Source organism: Bombus huntii, chromosome 12, assembly GCF_024542735.1.
Source record: "Bombus huntii isolate Logan2020A chromosome 12, iyBomHunt1.1, whole genome shotgun sequence".
Classification (NCBI taxonomy): domain Eukaryota; kingdom Metazoa; phylum Arthropoda; class Insecta; order Hymenoptera; family Apidae; genus Bombus; species Bombus huntii.
This window is the reverse complement of record NC_066249.1, coordinates 1202308-1219981: the sequence shown is the minus strand read 5'-3', so window position 1 is coordinate 1219981 and position 17674 is coordinate 1202308. Positions and strand designations below refer to the sequence as shown.

The 17674-nt window shown below is 35.6% G+C and overlaps 1 protein-coding gene across 4 annotated transcripts in view; it reads right to left on the bottom strand.

The window, feature by feature from the left end:
• LOC126872132 (sodium/potassium-transporting ATPase subunit alpha) overlaps window positions 1-14708 on the bottom strand; it is a 168310-nt gene extending 153602 nt beyond the window's left edge. For 2 of the 4 annotated variants that reach the window (XM_050631735.1, XM_050631736.1), the window contains exon 1: window positions 14541-14704. In XM_050631735.1, coding sequence (XP_050487692.1) covers window positions 14541-14570 — 30 coding nt within the window. In that variant the 5' untranslated portion in view covers window positions 14571-14704. Of the gene's footprint in view, window positions 1-14540 lie in introns of all 4 variants that reach the window. The other 2 variants (XM_050631738.1, XM_050631741.1) reach the window with 2 other exon arrangements.
• Between the last annotated feature and the right edge of the window lie 2966 nt (window positions 14709-17674).

Below are 17674 nucleotides of genomic sequence, written 5' to 3'. Positions count from 1 at the left end.
TAGGGATCTTTAAAAGAATATCAAACCTGTTCTCTCTTCAACCATAAAGAATGTAAAGCACGAGACTCGAAGGATAATTTCTTCCTTATTTGTCAATCACATTAAACCCATAACCAGATATCCCGTGACTAATCAAATGAAACATTAACAGGTATGCAACTGTCCGAGCGAACTGCGGATTAAAAATAATTCGTTAAAGATCACGAACGAAAACAGCGTGCAATATCATCGATTTATTACTATTCACGGGCGGTATTGTGAACTATCGAAGGCGTCGTTGAAAGAACAATAGGTATCGTTATATTTCCTCGTGCCTAGCGAACAATAAAATCGCCCTCGATTTTCGTACGATCGTTTTTTCTCGTGCTGCCGCAATCAACAATACATTGTAGCGAGATTTCCAAGGGAAACCGGACATCAAACGCAAATAAACGTAAAGATAATAGTTCATCGTGGCGTGCGTCAGAAATATCAGACTATCGATCGATCGATATTTTCGGAGAAGAGAAATTCACGAATCGTATACGTTGGACTAACGTAAGTAGCGTATGCGATAGCAGAATAGGTGGGGTGAACTGGTTAAATTATGATGCAGGTAATTAATTACTGTTGACGTGGAAACAATACGATATTTAATATGGATGATAATGAGAACGCGTTTATAACGCACGTTTGTATTTACCAACGTATCTCCAATTATGACAATGTTACAATAACCACGAGCATCGATACGTATTTACTTTGTTCTATATATTCACGCAGAATCAGAGGATCACGTATCAATGTGTTGGGAAAAATGTTATTTGAACAACAGGTAATTGATAAGAATAAAAAATCAAGTTTTATTCGCCACTAGTGAAGAAATATACAATCGAACGCATATCTATGCGAATAAGAATTTATTCGAATAAGTGCGAGAATTTATCTGGCTAAAAATTTAATCGAATAACTTATATTCGCGTAAGAATTTATTCGGATAAAATGATATATAGATATTTATGTGTTATATAATATCAACGGTCAAAGAAGAAATTGGCAGAAAAATACAAGAAAAGAACGGCAACACATCCAAACCAACTGCTGAAGCGAGCAAAACTCTCATAGAAAGAAGATTAAAAAGTAAACACGCCACTGACCTCACTAAAGAAATAAAATAGTCAAACTCGAAGATAGTATCCCGCTGTGGGTAGCCATCCACAAGTTATTTAGCAATTAAGTTGACAAAATTTACTAAATGTCCAGTTGGACAAATTGTAAAGTACAAATTAAATAATAAAAAAAATAAAAATATGGAGGATGGACATGGTACTGAACATGAGATGTATTTCCAAAAGCTGAACGTTATCCAGTTGTTGCAATACTGACTTTTATAAGCCTTTCCAAATGCCAGATTAGGAAGTTTATTGTTCTTTGGTAGATTATTCATTTGGTAAACTAATAGTAAAAATAAGTCTGCAATCATTATTCGAATAAATATAGAAAATAATTTGTTACTGACAGCAAGTAACTGTTCCACGGATGAAATATTCCACTCACACGAATTTATTCCGGCAATCACCTGAGATAGATATTCAAAACAATTCGAATAACGTCCAACTCTGTTTCGCACGAACAAATACAAAGTCACGATATCCGATCGAATTGAACCGAACAATTCCAACGTCCAAGTGAGAATACAAATATTTTCGAAAGTTTCCTAAAAGTCCCGGATGGTTCAAAGGATTGATAAAGCCAAAAGATGCAGAGAAAGCTGAATCTTGTTGAAGAATAAAAGGATTCTGGATAATCGGAGGTATTCGAGAGAATTCACATTTTCTTGAGAACTTGGCCGAAGAATTTGAAGAAATCAAAGTGTTTGAGGGAGTCTAAGAAGATATTTCAAAGGATAGGATAAAACCCGGGAGTATCGGGTGGTCAGAAGATTTAGATGGAATCTAAGGATCCTTAATAGTTCAAAGGGTCCGAAGTAACCCAGAAATTGAGATTACCCAACTGGCGTTGCTTCCCTATATATATCAAAGGAACATCCGGAAATTTGGCGCAGCACAGGCTACAATAGACTTGCTTACGATGCAAGCCTTTCGCACCAGCGAACCGGCCAATATTTCTTTCAGAATTCTTATCTCCACGTGCCACTCTCGTGCCAATCTTTTTTACCATAGCTTGCTAAACCAAGTATGATTGTATCGTGGCGATTCTTTTATTGTTATTACATCTACAATTCTCAAATGCTCTTACCTAAGTATTATATTTCTCATGTAAATATATTCGCTGAACTGTTATGCTAGCAAATTATTACTACCGTGCTGACGTCTAAAGAAGTCTTGCATGGTCAGATGTAAGTTTTCATTCGAAATATAATTTCCTGCATAGTATTAATATCAAAAACAAATAAAGTAAAAGACGTCGATTGGCAAAGGATGGAGCTGGGGAAAAAAAATTCCAATGCAAATGAACGTTAATTCGTGTGAACTTGTAATTGGCAGGTGCCGCGTTATGCTCGGAAGAAGACGCAGGAGAACGATTATCTCTAATAAATCCGACGTAATTATTGAAAATTTCAACTTACGAGATATTAGCGTGATAGTAAACCGATCGATTGAAATACTGGCACTGGAAAAACAATTTTTCTATATTAATTTTACACGATAAAACGTTACAACTATAAATCCAATGTATCCTTCCATTGTTGAAGGACGAATCAAACTCAAACTATAATAAGAAAAGAAAAGAACATAGCCATTATAATATTTATTATCGTACCAACAAGCTTCTCAAGGATTTCAAAATTCCACAACCACAACAACGAAAACTCTTCTCGCTTATGAGAGCCCTGTAATTGATCAGGAAAACATCCGCAGACAACAACAACTTCTTACGTCAACAAAATTAAACGGGATACCGATCGATATGTTGACTCGATTATCCTTCGCGTTCACTACGATGAATTCGTAATGATCGATCCTCGAACCGCACGAGTTGCTCATCCGTAAACATGGTTCCGCTTTAATGTCGTGGCCTACCATGTCGTAGCACGTGGTGGATCCACCCTTTCTGTCGACCACAGCCAGCGTTTTCCTCGTCTCTATCACGAGGTACTCGTGTAACCTCTCGATCCTGGCACCGTACCACATACATCGTGCAAAATCTCGCGTGGAGAGTCTATGCTACGTGCCTGGCCCTTTTATGGTCGCACGTGTTCTATTTGGAGCAAGAAAGCTACACTTTATACAAGTGTAAAGATGACACTCTTTGGAAGTGTCATGTCCCTCGTTAAATAGCGTTACTTTAGGGAAATTGGTGAATGGATGGAGAAAAATTTCTTGCACTACATCGAATGCAAATAGAGGGCAAAATCATGTTCTCGATGGTTCGATTAGTTTGAGAAATTTCGAGGGTCGAGCGAGAATTTAAATGCTTGCAAGGTTACAGGATCCGGTTCGAAGATCTGCAATGATCCGAAATGAAACGAAGAACGAAGAGATTTCACGCGAGCGAATGAGAAATTAAACGTTTCAAGATTTCTGGAAAGTTGAAAATTCGGGAATGGTTGGAGAGACGTAAACCTCTTGCGCCAAAGAGCAATTGCGAATTGCAGACTTGGGGCAAAATTTCGTGGGTGGATGAAGAAACGCAAAATGCATCCGATAAAACTCTGCTGGACTAATTTGAGAAATTTCAAGACTCAGATGAGAATGCAAATGTTTCGAAAGACTGGCAGAAAATTAAGGATTTCAGATAAGGTCAAAGAGAGGCGAGCCAATGCAATAAAAAGGAAAAATAGTATTATAAATTTCAAGAAGAATTGCTCGATGAGTAAAGAACCGTCAGATTGTATTATTTGCCTTGTCATTTAATATCGCTGATATTAAAACGATGATCTTAATAACGTAAGAATTCAACGATTTTAAATCGAAATTACAGACTTTAATAATAATAATTTAACGCGATGTGCGCCGACCCGGAAACTCCAACGTGTCGAAAAACTGCAGGAGTATAAAAGCAGGAAAGTATCGATGCACCAGAATGGCCAGGGCGGCGCGAGCACGTGACCTATGCTCTAGCAGCCATAGTACGATAATATAGGTCAGGCCCGTGATATTCTTGCGACGAGCAAGAATTACCAACGCGTGGAAACTCGAAAATGTCAGGCTGTCTTCAACCTCTACGAATGACGACACTCGATGACGACGACAACGAGCACGTGAGGCTATGGTAAGCAGAGCGAGCCTCGTAGTGCTCGACGACGATGACGCGCGTGTGTCGGTCAAAAGTAGCAAGCAACCTGCTGGTCGTGCACCGTTGACGAGGGGGCTCGTGCATAATTAGCAGGCAAAGGGTGGCGACACGCATCGATGGACACGCGTGTAACTGCTTACATGCTCACGGTGCATATACAATGACTCACGAAAGAAAAGATACACAAAACTTTCATAAACATATTATGTGAAATTCTTTGAATTTCCATTGCTACTATGACCAGACTATTGTGATTATATCGATGAAATCTGAGACTAATTTGAAAATTTACGTCCACAGATATGAAGAGAAGTTAACTTAGAAGCGTGTTATCTTCGAAAATGTTTGTAGTGAGAAATTTTGTGAAATAAAGGAAACTGCTAGATTACAAACGTTTATGCAAATTTATATTTATATCAGTGTGATTAAGGAAATGAAACATAAATAGAGATTACTTTTATTTGTTAACTATAACATTATAAAGTGTGCTTTAGCTTGTTCTACATACTTTTTCACATCATATGCATTCTGGAAATGTTTCCACCTTTAAATTTTCTATAAATGCATTTCCAACGTTTCTACCAACGTTACAATTTTATTTCTTCTTCCGGAACCGAACAATTTTACCTTTACGACTCGATCGAACACAGTTGCTATTTCGTTAAAATTCCCATCGTTCCTTCGAACCCATCGGAAAAACGGAAGTTTACGTAATTACCATCCTCCTGGCTTATAACAGCACCCTCGCCAGACTTCCTTGCAAAATGATCGGCTCGTCGAGAATATAATTATCTCTGGGAAAAAATTAGCTTCTCCGGTTTGGAATATCTCTATCAAGGTATATCTCGCGATAAGAGAAAAAGCACGCACTTACCATAAAATCTCGCATAGTTACGGAAGAAAGGAACAACTCGGTCATGAAATTCGCCTGGCTGGCGATAAAAGAATTTTCACCCGACGACCGACAGAAACTCATTTGTATTTTACGCACGGAACGAGACGAAATAAAAATCATATTGTCGAACTAAGGTGTATCTAACGAGAATAATTGAGTTTATACGGGATCAGTTAAAAATAACCAATATTTCAACTTTAGATATCCAAACTGTGACGCGAAATGTTTTCTTAGCGGTATGATTATCTTTGGCTGAAAATTGTTCACACTCGGTGACTTTAATATGCTTATATTTCTGTATTAACTATTGGGTTGGCAACTAAATGATTGCGGATATTGCCAATACCATCTAATGACAAAATCCGCAATCACTTTGTTGCCAACGGAATACAATAACGTGTAATACATAAAAATATATAATCTAATGATTAAAATAAAATAAATTTCATGGACTTAAAAAATCGCCAGCAATATGAATGATTTGGATAACAATGCCAGAACAAAGTACAATACAATATCTAAAGAATATTGTATACGTGTAGATATCTACGATATAATATTTTATAGAAATTAAACGTTCAAGTACAGTACATTCAAATCTACTGCGGTTAAAATATGTAAAATTCGCAATGGCACATAACGTACAAAATAAAAATAGATTGTCGTGTCTTATAGAAAATTGAAAATGTATATTTCGTAAGAAAATTTATTTCCGTTTGAAACAACAAATACACAGGTTGCGGCCGAGTAACATGTGCAACCTATCATGAAATGATTCCTTTCGAGAAAACAACAGAAAGAAATATAAAAGAAATGTTTTCATCTGCGGCTTAGCTTTCGAGAAAATTGAGTTTAGAAATTTGTCAAATATACTGGAATGTGGCTAATTCCAGATTAAATAAAAGAACATAATCTATAGGATATTATTCTACATGTAAAAATAAATGGAAAACGCAGAATAAAATGTTCTCGTAAAACGCTTTGTTTATGAACAAAATGTATTTATTATAACAAACTCCATTTTCTTGAAAATCACAGGAATTTAAACGGAAAACTTTTCTTCCAATTTTGTAATTATTTTCACGCATAGAATAACCTGCTTTTAATTGTTTACTCGTGTCCAATTGTTAACTAGGCAAATTCAAATATATATAACAAATGTCCGAGATTTGTTGTTTCCTCGAAAGCAAAACCTGGGACGAAAACATTTTATTCTACATTTTTGCTTTTATTTTTCCCTAAAGAATCGCCTCACGCTTGTAGACGTTATTCGGCGGCACCTTGTATTTTTGAAACAGGGTAAAGAAAGCAAAAAGTAGATTAAAGAAGTAAGAAAACAATTTTCGTTTACGTAACGATGCAATCACGCTGATGTAGCTTTCTATGTATTGTAGAATGCACGCGAAGCAGGCGAATGACTCTTGTTCCTTTGCTTCTTATGCTATTACGTTACGCCGCGAGTAACAGAGTTTGTCGTTTCATGGTCGTTCAATTAATTCGTGAACACGGGAATCGCGTAAATATCAAATTAGTCGGTAAATAATTTGAAAGCGACCTACGTAGATAACCGTCGTGTATTTTCCAGTTAACATAGAGGGGGAAAGATTAATCCTTTATGCAATGTTGCTAGTGTTGGAGCTGTGAAAGTAACAAGTTCTAGGCAAGCACGTTCGCTGCACCGAATGAATATTCAAATTACATATTCCGGTAGGAAGAATCCCCATACGAAGAATTCTGTAACACGTTCTCGCGACTTACTTTTACCTTACGAAGAACTTTTCGTTCTTCTCGAAAAAAAGAGGCTCCGCATGAAAAACCTTCATTCCACATTTCCGACATGTTTTCGAACGTAGAATAACCATTGAAAAATTATATCCAATTGAGAACTGATAAAATTCAGGCGTGTTCGACGAATCATCCAACTTGGTTTCCTTTAAACCGAGACGTGAAATGAAAAGATATTATTCGAATCTTTTCACCTATCCTTCGTGTATAATTTTATTTTTTTTTATTATTATTATTTAATTTGTACTTTACAATTTGTCCAGCTGGACATTCGGTAAATTTTTCTAGCTTAATTGCTAAATAACATGTGGATGGCTACCCCCAGCGGGATGCCACCTTCGAGTTTGACTATTTTATTTCTTTAGTGGGGTTGCGTGGGGTGCTTCGTGTATAATGAACAACAATTTAACAAATAATAGACTCTGTTCGCGATATCTATCTATTCGATAAAGTCCTGAAGATTTTCTGAAAAATTAGATCTCTTCAGAAACGAGGTACAAACAGGAAAGTTTCATTTTAGATATTCGTCACATATCGTAGATAGATCGTAGAATCCTCTTCGATGGAAAATTAAGCAAACTGGCAACAATTAATCCCGAAAGCTTGTCACAATTGCTAACTATTTTTCCCATTCCCTTTCAATGCTAGAACAGAGTAATTGCCTCGAGACGAAATTTCTGATACTTTCATGGTGGAAGAAGCTGAGTCCTATGTTTGATACGAAAGGTCAAACAGTGTGTGAAATTAGCAACAGCGCGTCAAGATAGTCCACTAAATTTAGCGAACTCGCCCGCTATATGCATTTCTATTTGACGAATAATTCCATCGTCAGTTAGGTAAAAATGGATCGATCCGTATGGTAATAAGGCTGTAGTAGACGGGCCATTGAAACTAAGGAATCGAACATCCAGTTGGTCACCTCGAACGAGAATCTGCGTCATCTCATCATAATCCCTTTTACAAAGTTCCTGTATAATTTCTATACATACCACGTTAGCCTAACTCCTTCAAAATAGAAAAGTCCGCAATGCGATTAATTCGAAATATTCCATTAATTTTAAATTGGTCTCCACACCATCCACGATTCCTTATGGAAACATTAAATGTACTACGCGTCCTACAGTTGGCTACGCTACGAGATAGGAAAATAGAATAGGAAAAATCAAGATACGATTATTGATATCGAATATTCCATAAATTGCAAACACGCTCTGTAAACTGACGAAAATCGATCGAGAATAAATCCCTTGTTGCCATCCTCCGAAATCAATTTTGACTAAAGTTCAATGAAAAAAAAGAAAAAAGCATCTAGTAAACTACGTAAAGAGCGAGAAAATACTAGGAATCGTTGCACCTCGATGAAATTTTTCGAAATTAAGCCAGCGCGCTCCGGTGCAACGGAGGTCAGCAACAATTTTCGAGGGGCTCTTAATTAAAGTTAAACCTATTAACATGCGCGTGTACGTCGCGTACACATTCTCGTGTGTCGGCGTTACATAATTTTATCAGTGGATAAGCTGCTATCTCCGGAACACGGTATCGACTGGAATATACAAGCGGCGTGAAAGCAACAATACGCGTACACGTTCACACGAGGTATAATAATGCGATATCAGCGAAAGCGAGATATATCAGCAAATGGAAATGAAATTGTTGGCTCGTCCGAGTTTTTCTTAAGCCGCGTTAAGAGAAACCGCCTAATGTAAACGCGGTTTTATTTCACTTCGTTCGTTCCTATATTAATTGTACTTTAATTTATTTATCGTTGTCTTTTCGATGCTACAAGCTCGCGTTGTCATAAAATTCCGAACTGGAATAGCTAAGGTACACGTGGTCAATGTGTAAAATTTCTATCTGCTTCATGATTCGCCCGAATATTAACGTTTACGTCGACCGTAGGTAATTGAGAAATCGAGTTACTACAGGGAATTTGAAGAAACAAGTAACCCGAGCCACAGGAAGTCGCTCGGTGAATATTACATTAGCTAAATTAGCTTCGAAATTAATTTGATCGCGACGAAGGGGTAGACGATGTAACCTATTATGGACCGACTTAAAATTCACATCAAATTTCATTTAATATCCTTCAACAACTCCATCTTTTATTCTGTGTTTCGTCATTCTGAATAATCTTTTTAAACGTTGCATTCAGTAAATAGAATTCTAAGGTATCGTTCGATACTTTCATTCTTCACGTGCACTGCTAGGTATTAAGATACGAAACGAACTGTGTCACTCTTGAGATGCATGTGCGATTTCCTCTATGGCCGGATGTCGCCACAGCGATATTTAAAATTTATTTTTCAAGTCGAACGTCGCCCATATGGCGGTATTCAACATTTATCTTCCAACTATAAATATTTATCGCTTCGATTAGTACCATGAAAAAATAATGTCGTCCGCGAACAATTAATTATTTTAATGACCATTCAAATGAGTTTGTAACTAATCAACCATAAAGTATAAAGATACTCCTCCGTTTCCCCTTGATCGAGTACTATTTTATAAGCAACGAACGTCAAATCAACGAACCATGGTAAACACGAAGGGAGCCGCATTGTCAGTGTAAGAGGAAAAAACAGAGCGTGGCTGGCATTTAAATAATCAAAGCAGCAGCGTGGAACGCGCGCGCGAGCGCGGATGCGACAACGAATTAGTCGGTAAAGAAGTTTAAAAGGGCCAATATACAGGGCGGTTTCCTTCCCAGGAATTATGGTCCCGTGCCGCGTGGGATGACCCCTCCGGTGTTCGCGTCGTCATCTCGCGGAAGTTCACCATTAAAACAGCTGGATCGAGCCAGATCTCGCGAGACGAATCTGGCCGCTTCACTGTCACGGGTCTGACCTCGAATCGGATATCCTTCGCAAAACCGTATCGTCAGATCCTCGCGAGGATTCACGACCACTGATAAAACCAACCACAATCCGCTGAGACGTGTTTGCTTTCGAAACTGACGGCCCTAGTTCCCTTGTGGAAACAGACACCGAGCTCGTAACGTATATCTGAAAGGCGTGGCAGCTAGTGGAACTACGACGACGAGAGTAGTTACTTCTTTTGTGTAATGTAACGTCGATTCGTTTGGATTATCCTTAGAATGGTCTTGACCGATGCCAACAGGAGCGAGATTTGTCTACGGTAAATTCTAGATTAAACAAAGAAAGATACAACAGGCTAAAATCGAACAGTTAAACTTGTAAATATCATTGTTACAATTTCGTTTGATTGTATCTTGAAATCAAATTTCATATATTGAGGTATTCTGTTACGCTGATTCGACAATCGTGAAACAAAAATAAACTGCTATTCTATTGTTTTATTTTTGGTGAATTGTTTCCAGAAAATTATCGCTCAATACGATTCCAAGCAGAATACACTTTGTTCCTTATCGCATTAACGTATCAAAATTGTACATATTTAGTTGTATGTAACTGTACATGTATGTATTTGTACATAAACGGTTTCACAATTATGGCAGGCAATATAAATTGGTGAGATAGTAATTGGATGTCATGAAAATAAGACTAAGATTTTTATAGAATAATTTACAACGAAAGATTAATGTGAATATATGGGTTTGATAAATACATTTATGTAAGTTTCGTAAGGATTTTTGTAAATACATAGGTTGAAATTGGTAATTGTAAACGTACAATGTATGTATAAGAGATTATGTTGTTAAAGGTAATGAGAATCGGTTAGAACCGCAACTGTGCGGGTGTGGCGATCGGAGTACCATAGAACTAGTAATAATTAGAACGCATTGGTAGAATTTCTATTGAATTATGAAAGATTTTTAATGGATATTAATAAATATATATTAAATATATAATACATAATAAATTATGCAAAATTGTATAATGAATGTGACATTCCAAAAAATAACTTCGTGTGTATTGTCTTTTAAAACACATCCTTGAATAAATTGTCACAAGCACGCAAATATTGCGCGATCTTTCGATTAACGCGCTGTTAATATCCCACCAAAAATAGAATTCCTAATACAAAATATATAAATGCCTTAAAAAAAGGTAACCTTCAATTATATGAATTATTAAATATGACAGATTAAAGATATGTTATGGAAAAAATTTCGAAGAGTCTAAGATGAAATTACATCGAGTAAATGCTAACAGAAAATTTTATTAGAATAATTCCCGGGATTAATGAGACACGTCACTTATCTGTCGTGTGTATCATGAGAGTCAAACATATTTATACTGTACAGTAGAAAACATTTTTACTGTACAGTGACATTTCATTTAGGAACAAACTATACGACAATGTAACTTTCATAGTAACTTAAACCCGAGATATCAAGATCAATCTAGTTTCTGTCAATGTACTTCTTGAGTCGACGACAGACGAAGAATAGATTTTTGTGATGTAATATATGATACTACCGAAGTTAGAATGAAGACATAATGATAATCGGAACAGATATTGTCAACGAACTGCACTTAAAGACGTCAGCGACATCTGATCTGATCATTGATTGTACTAAGCCAATGGTAAGCCAATAACCTGCAAATAAATATCAATCGTATTCTTGACCATGAAGAATAATTGCTATCTGACAAATTCTCGCAAGATGAGATATAATAAGCTATAAACCGATGTAAATGAGTTAACAATTACTGGAAATATCTTTCAAAGATGGGTCATGTCATGACGGCAATGTTGAACAAGCAGAAGAGAAATTGAACGAGGAAATACAGTGGACACACTGGAAGCGTGTGCACGGCCCCCTGACACACATCGACTCGTTAAAATAACGACATAATGGCTAATTTAGCGATAATAAACGCGAACCGTATCGTTCAAATTAGCGTCGAAGGTGAGACGAGAACGACAAAGAGGGGCTTCCGAGGAACGAGAGAAAAAAAAGGATAAGAGAGAGAAACGCCAGACTGACGTGTGTATCACAAATTACTGCATTGCTCTCCCAATGTCCACCTCCTGCCATCTCGTAGCCAGTTCATAAAACACTTGTCCCAGTCAGGGCCGATTTTGAACTTCGCACTACTTTTTACTTCAAAGATCGATATACAAAATATTTAGTTACTAGTCATTTATAGTTCAAATATTTTACATATTTTATGTTCAATAGTTCACAGAATCTAAATATTATTCTCTCTTACTATTAATAATATGAAATATCATAGCATGTTAGAAATTAAATTATGGCACAGCATAGGTATTTGGTTCTTGAGTATTTAGTAATATTTTTATCATAATATGAAATATAATCTATGTTCTACGAGTAAAAATAACAGTGAAGTTAGTAAGTAAGAAGATGGAAATAGTCACACGCGATCTTGTCGACCGATACAGAAAACAGTCAGCGCTGATTGGGATCAACGACCTTTGACAAAAACATCCACGATAATCATCGTACTTTTTAATGAGTGAATGAAATAATCTCAATCGCATTTTGTATTGTTGATTTTAGAACGAGGTCACGGAACAAAATAAGTAGTGCAGTTAATCTGCATTGTTATTGTTTTTTCCAAAAGAGATCTATTTCTATATTGTAGGCTTTCCTATATAGGCAATATTTGTAATACATATCCCCGAAATCGAGGTCGAACATCGTGCTGCATAAAAATAAAGCTGCTTTTCCGACAAGTGGCAACTTGCCAAAAAGAAAACAACGTCGAACAAACCATATTCAAGTCCAAAAGCATACCATATTAGGAAACTGTTATTCAAATTTATATCCTTAATTTTACGTATATTTTAAATACGAACGATTATATCGTATCACTAACGCAAAATAATAACTATGACAACATAAATTTTGACTTTGAAATTAATTGAAATTTGACTTTGACTTTTTAAATTAAGGGTACGATATATTTTCATTTATAGCCATTGAGCACGTGCTTTTAGAAAGGGATTAGAAAGTAGGCTGTACGACATTTTCTAGGGGATTTTATTGCCTGTTACTTCATATTTTCCGGTGAGATGGCTACCATTACGAGTATCCGGACCTTGACATATACATACATAAAAAAAACTTATACAACTTCCAAATATACCGGTGACATAGATAATTTTAAACGATATCGAACAAATTTACTGTTATGAAATATGCATTATGTTACAGAGAAACATGGTATAGTTAATTGTAAGTACAAGTCGATGTTGAATTACTAGATTAATTAAACGAGATTATTTACTGTAAACAACAAATTATAACTAAACTTTTAAGATAAGAAATACAATCTATAGCGAACAAAATTAAATATATCATAAAAGTTTCTCTTTGTAATTACTGTTATACTTTTCAGTATAGATCGATAGGTTCATTTACATTGAAAAAAAATAACCAATGTTGTTTATGTTCTATAATATGATATGACAACCATGACAAATTTATATTTCTTTTAATTATATTTAATTATATCATTAAATAAATCAGCAATAAATTCAAACTATAACAGGAAAACATAGTATGTACTATGATGTTTATTCATTTATTTCGAAAGAGAAACCATTAAATGACAGAGAAACTAGTATATTTACACAGACATAGGCTGCAACTTTCTAAATATTTGTATCTGAAATAACACATAGTCAGGTATCCTATATCATAGATCCCATATAAGAGATGCAACTGTGTAAATAAAAATACAGCTCTTATCGTACTTTTACTATCATAAGGTGCTTTAATAGGGTCGTAATATCCCACACAATCCTATAATCAAACTATAGTTTCATAAATTCGATTTATTCCATCGATTATGAAATGAATAAGTATATATATGTATAAAACATAAAATATATAAAACAATATTACGCGGTAAGAAATCGTAATTCAATACGATGATAGAAAATATCCTCCTCATGATATTATTTATGCACATGAATGTCTGGAATCAGTCAACCGCTTAATGTGCGGCAACAGTATCCTCAACGAGAAAACAACAGGTATTGTATACTCAAAGCCACGTGTATATCATGTCCCAAGATGGAGCGACAAAGAGAGAGAGAGAAAGAGAAGACAGAAGTCAACCCGTAGATTGCTTGATTTCATGGTTAGATCATATTTCTATTGCCGTAAACAAGAAATCATAATTTGCAGATGCAATTACACGCTTGTAATGTTTTCATACCGGCAAACTTATTTCAATTGGCTTATAACTAAATTACTTTACGACAAAACAATATTGTAAACTAATATCTTAAAACAACGTTGACACATTGTATAACTGCATATTTTACATTGTACAGTTTAATAAAAACTTGAATACTAAAACGCATTTTTATCAAATGCCAGTCCTTTTGAATGCCTATACGAATGAAGATATATCGACGTTCGCAATATAACATCATAAAATATATCAATGAGGAGGATGAATGAAAAACATTCCATGAAAATGACTCTTCAAGGGCGTGGTTTACAAGACAGTATGACGTTCTCGTGAACGCGAGACCTGTCGTCAAAGCGCGCGAACACAATTATCGTCGATCATAAGTTCGATGAACTAATCGATAAAGTAGGAAGGTTACGTGAAACACGCTGGATTCAACCATTTCTTATCCGAATATCTTGCACTTGCATCGTGACCGAACCAGTGTTGAAGATGTATAAGAGCAAAAAGAGAAAAGCGTCACTGACCTCGGTCGCTAGCTTTCCTTTCGACGCCATCTTGACAACAATGTGTCGGTCGATGTTCCGACTACCTGATGCACGCGCCGCACTTACGGATGACCAAATGAATCCTGAAACTATACACGTCACTGATCTTGTTCAGTCGTAAAGCACACTCGCAGTTCAACTCGAACACGTCTCCACTTCCGTTTGAACAAAATAAATCGCGAAGCACGGATTTCGTAACGATTCACGCGGCTCGTACCGAAATACTGTGCTGACGTCACGATGTGAAGCTTCTTTTCATACTACATGTACTACGACTCACTATGAGGAGTACGAGTTTACAAGCGATACGAAGGCACCCCGGCTCATCAAGATCGCATGTACCCCTCCACTTTCGATGACCGATACGAAAAGTCCCTTTCACTCGCTCTTGCTCTATAATTATAATACAGTAACTATTTCCCCTCCTTACATAGGTGTATTTATCAACTCTCTCATTCTATAGCATTCTCGCGAGGGCGATGCTTGTACACCGTATACCTGTCCTTCTTCATTCTGAATAACCTTTCTTCGTCTCTCTTCATACCACGCGGTGTATATAGTAGCTCACGGTTGTATTCGAACACTTGTAAAACGCGTTATTTTGAAATTTCATTGGCATTGTAATGATTATATTTATTGGTAAAATTTGTAATGAATCTGAAAGTCAATGCCAAAATTGCAAGATATTTATTGTAAGCGATATGACAATATGATAGCGATAGACTATAGTTCTTATTATCGTAGACTAATTTCATACTTAATATGCGTTTGCAGCAAATACCTTGTTGCTTCTATGTACATTTTTGGATCGAATATTTCAGATATTATCATGATATTTACATTTCATTGTACTGTTAGTTCAAAATGTTTTATATAACGCATATACATCAAATATATGTATGTATATGTACATCAGTATACGCATCAAATAATTACATAAAATATATAGAATAAAATATTTGCATACAATATATACATAAAATATTTCCTATGATAAAAGTGTTCAAATACCTCCATAAGCAGCCACAAGTCGATAATGATTTCATATGAGACATTCTGATATGTATGCTATTTCCTTTCTGATCGCTAATCGAAAAAGTAATTAATAGTTTCGTCATTTCCAAATGACGTTCATTTATAAATTGTTGTACTATGAGTTAATAGGTAAATTTGCATATGAGAGGTTGAGGTTAGGTGTCAGCTGGACAGAATCATTACTTCCCACTGTCTTTCTCTCTTTCGGTCGACGATCCACGGAGCGAAAGAAGATTCGCTTTAATTCAAAGCGAATTAACCTTCCTGCACGCTTTTGCCCCCACTGATCTTACGTAATTAAGTGCGGTCAAGCCTGACATGCTTTTTACGAATTTTGAACTACAAGGAAGCGCACCATTGTGCGGCGCGATCATTTGTATAGTCCCTACGATTATCGAACGATTATATCGATTAATACAATTGACACTCCATCTCTTCAATAAAGTGTTGCAAAACAGAACATCGTTTCGGAAGATTAGAAAAAATTAGAAAAATTATCTGAGAAAATAGATTCGAGCATTCGAATAGAATTAATTTGTGAATGTCACGTTCAAGTAGTTTGACATATATGGAATTAAAGTGTCGCCTATGTTCCAGCCGTGACTATTCGTTTTATGCTCATGTAGCTGCATGTCACGCGTGCTATTCGCGATGCGATAGGATTGCATCGGTATTATACAATACTTCAACTGAAACGTAGGTGGAACACGAACTGTGCAAGTTTCGTCTAAAACTCCGTCCAGCTGATGATAATAGATTCACTGGTATGTGAAAAGTTCTTAATGCAGTTGTAACGCATAACTCTATTACAGATGGCGTTTAAAACAGATATTATTATCAAATTGAAGATTATAAAAAACACACATAATAAATAAATTGCAAATTTTTATGTAAATTCATATTTTTGAGAATATAATTAAAAGTATGAAAATGTGGTAGAAAATTGTTTTAATTTATTATAAAATGCACCATATTTTGGATATTGCATATATTTTCTTATATTACGTACATTCTGTGCACCGCCAACTTTGCTATAAATAAGCAGTTTAATGATAAGCTGAGTTTCCTATTCTCTACAGTTCTAATATTCAGTAGTATTAAAGTATTACAGTAATATTCAATCGCCAATTCTTTCTATGTTATTAAAATTGCATTTATTGCCTTTATAACGATTAAGGTCTAATAAAGAGAAAAGATCAATCGAAACAAAATCGTTTCCGATTATCTCCAACATCTTCTAAAATATTCTTCGAGTAGAAAAATTTACATAGCCATCCGTAATACGTTAAAACAGCTGTTCTATTAATCTTTTATACAAGATCTCTGCACCCGTGCACGCATGTATCAGCCGAGTCATTTTTCACCCGATACATTACCATCGGATGCTACTAGCGAAAACGTCCTCGTGGAAAGTAGCAGTTTTGTAAGAGGAGCTAAATATATACGTACATATAAATCGTATTTCTTTGCATTTGGATACTGTCTTCTTATCTCTTCCTTATAGGTATTTTAAATGATTTGTTAGGCCTATATATCAGTTCATTTAAAAAATAAGGTATGTAGAAATATATAATTTTATGAATTAACAAATTAAAAATAGATGTAAAAATTGACAAACAGCAACTAATAACTTTCGTAACTATCTTGTTGTTGATCCAGCGAAAATAGATACCTGTAGCTATTAATAATGTATATTAATACTTTTTATATGGATCAGGCTTGTTTCATTTTACAAAATTTCCAGATATATTCATTGCAAGTTTCAAAAAGTTTCGTATAATGCCCATCATATATTCATATAAAGTTTCCTGAGTCACTGTTTGGATGATTGTATCTTAAGGATCTTCCAATTATTTTAAACATTCTGATGTCGAGTTTAGAGAGAAATGGGGGCTCCATTTCTTCTTTTCTATTGCGCTTCTTCTCTCTCTGACATAGGAACAAGATTTGCTGATCTTTTTTCTCTTTTATAGCATTCGCTGATCTTCGTATCGCGTTATCTCAGTCGCACCTTCTGCGAAATTACACGTGCATAGAGTGGGACACGATTTCAAGGCATCTATGTGCGGCGTTGCGCG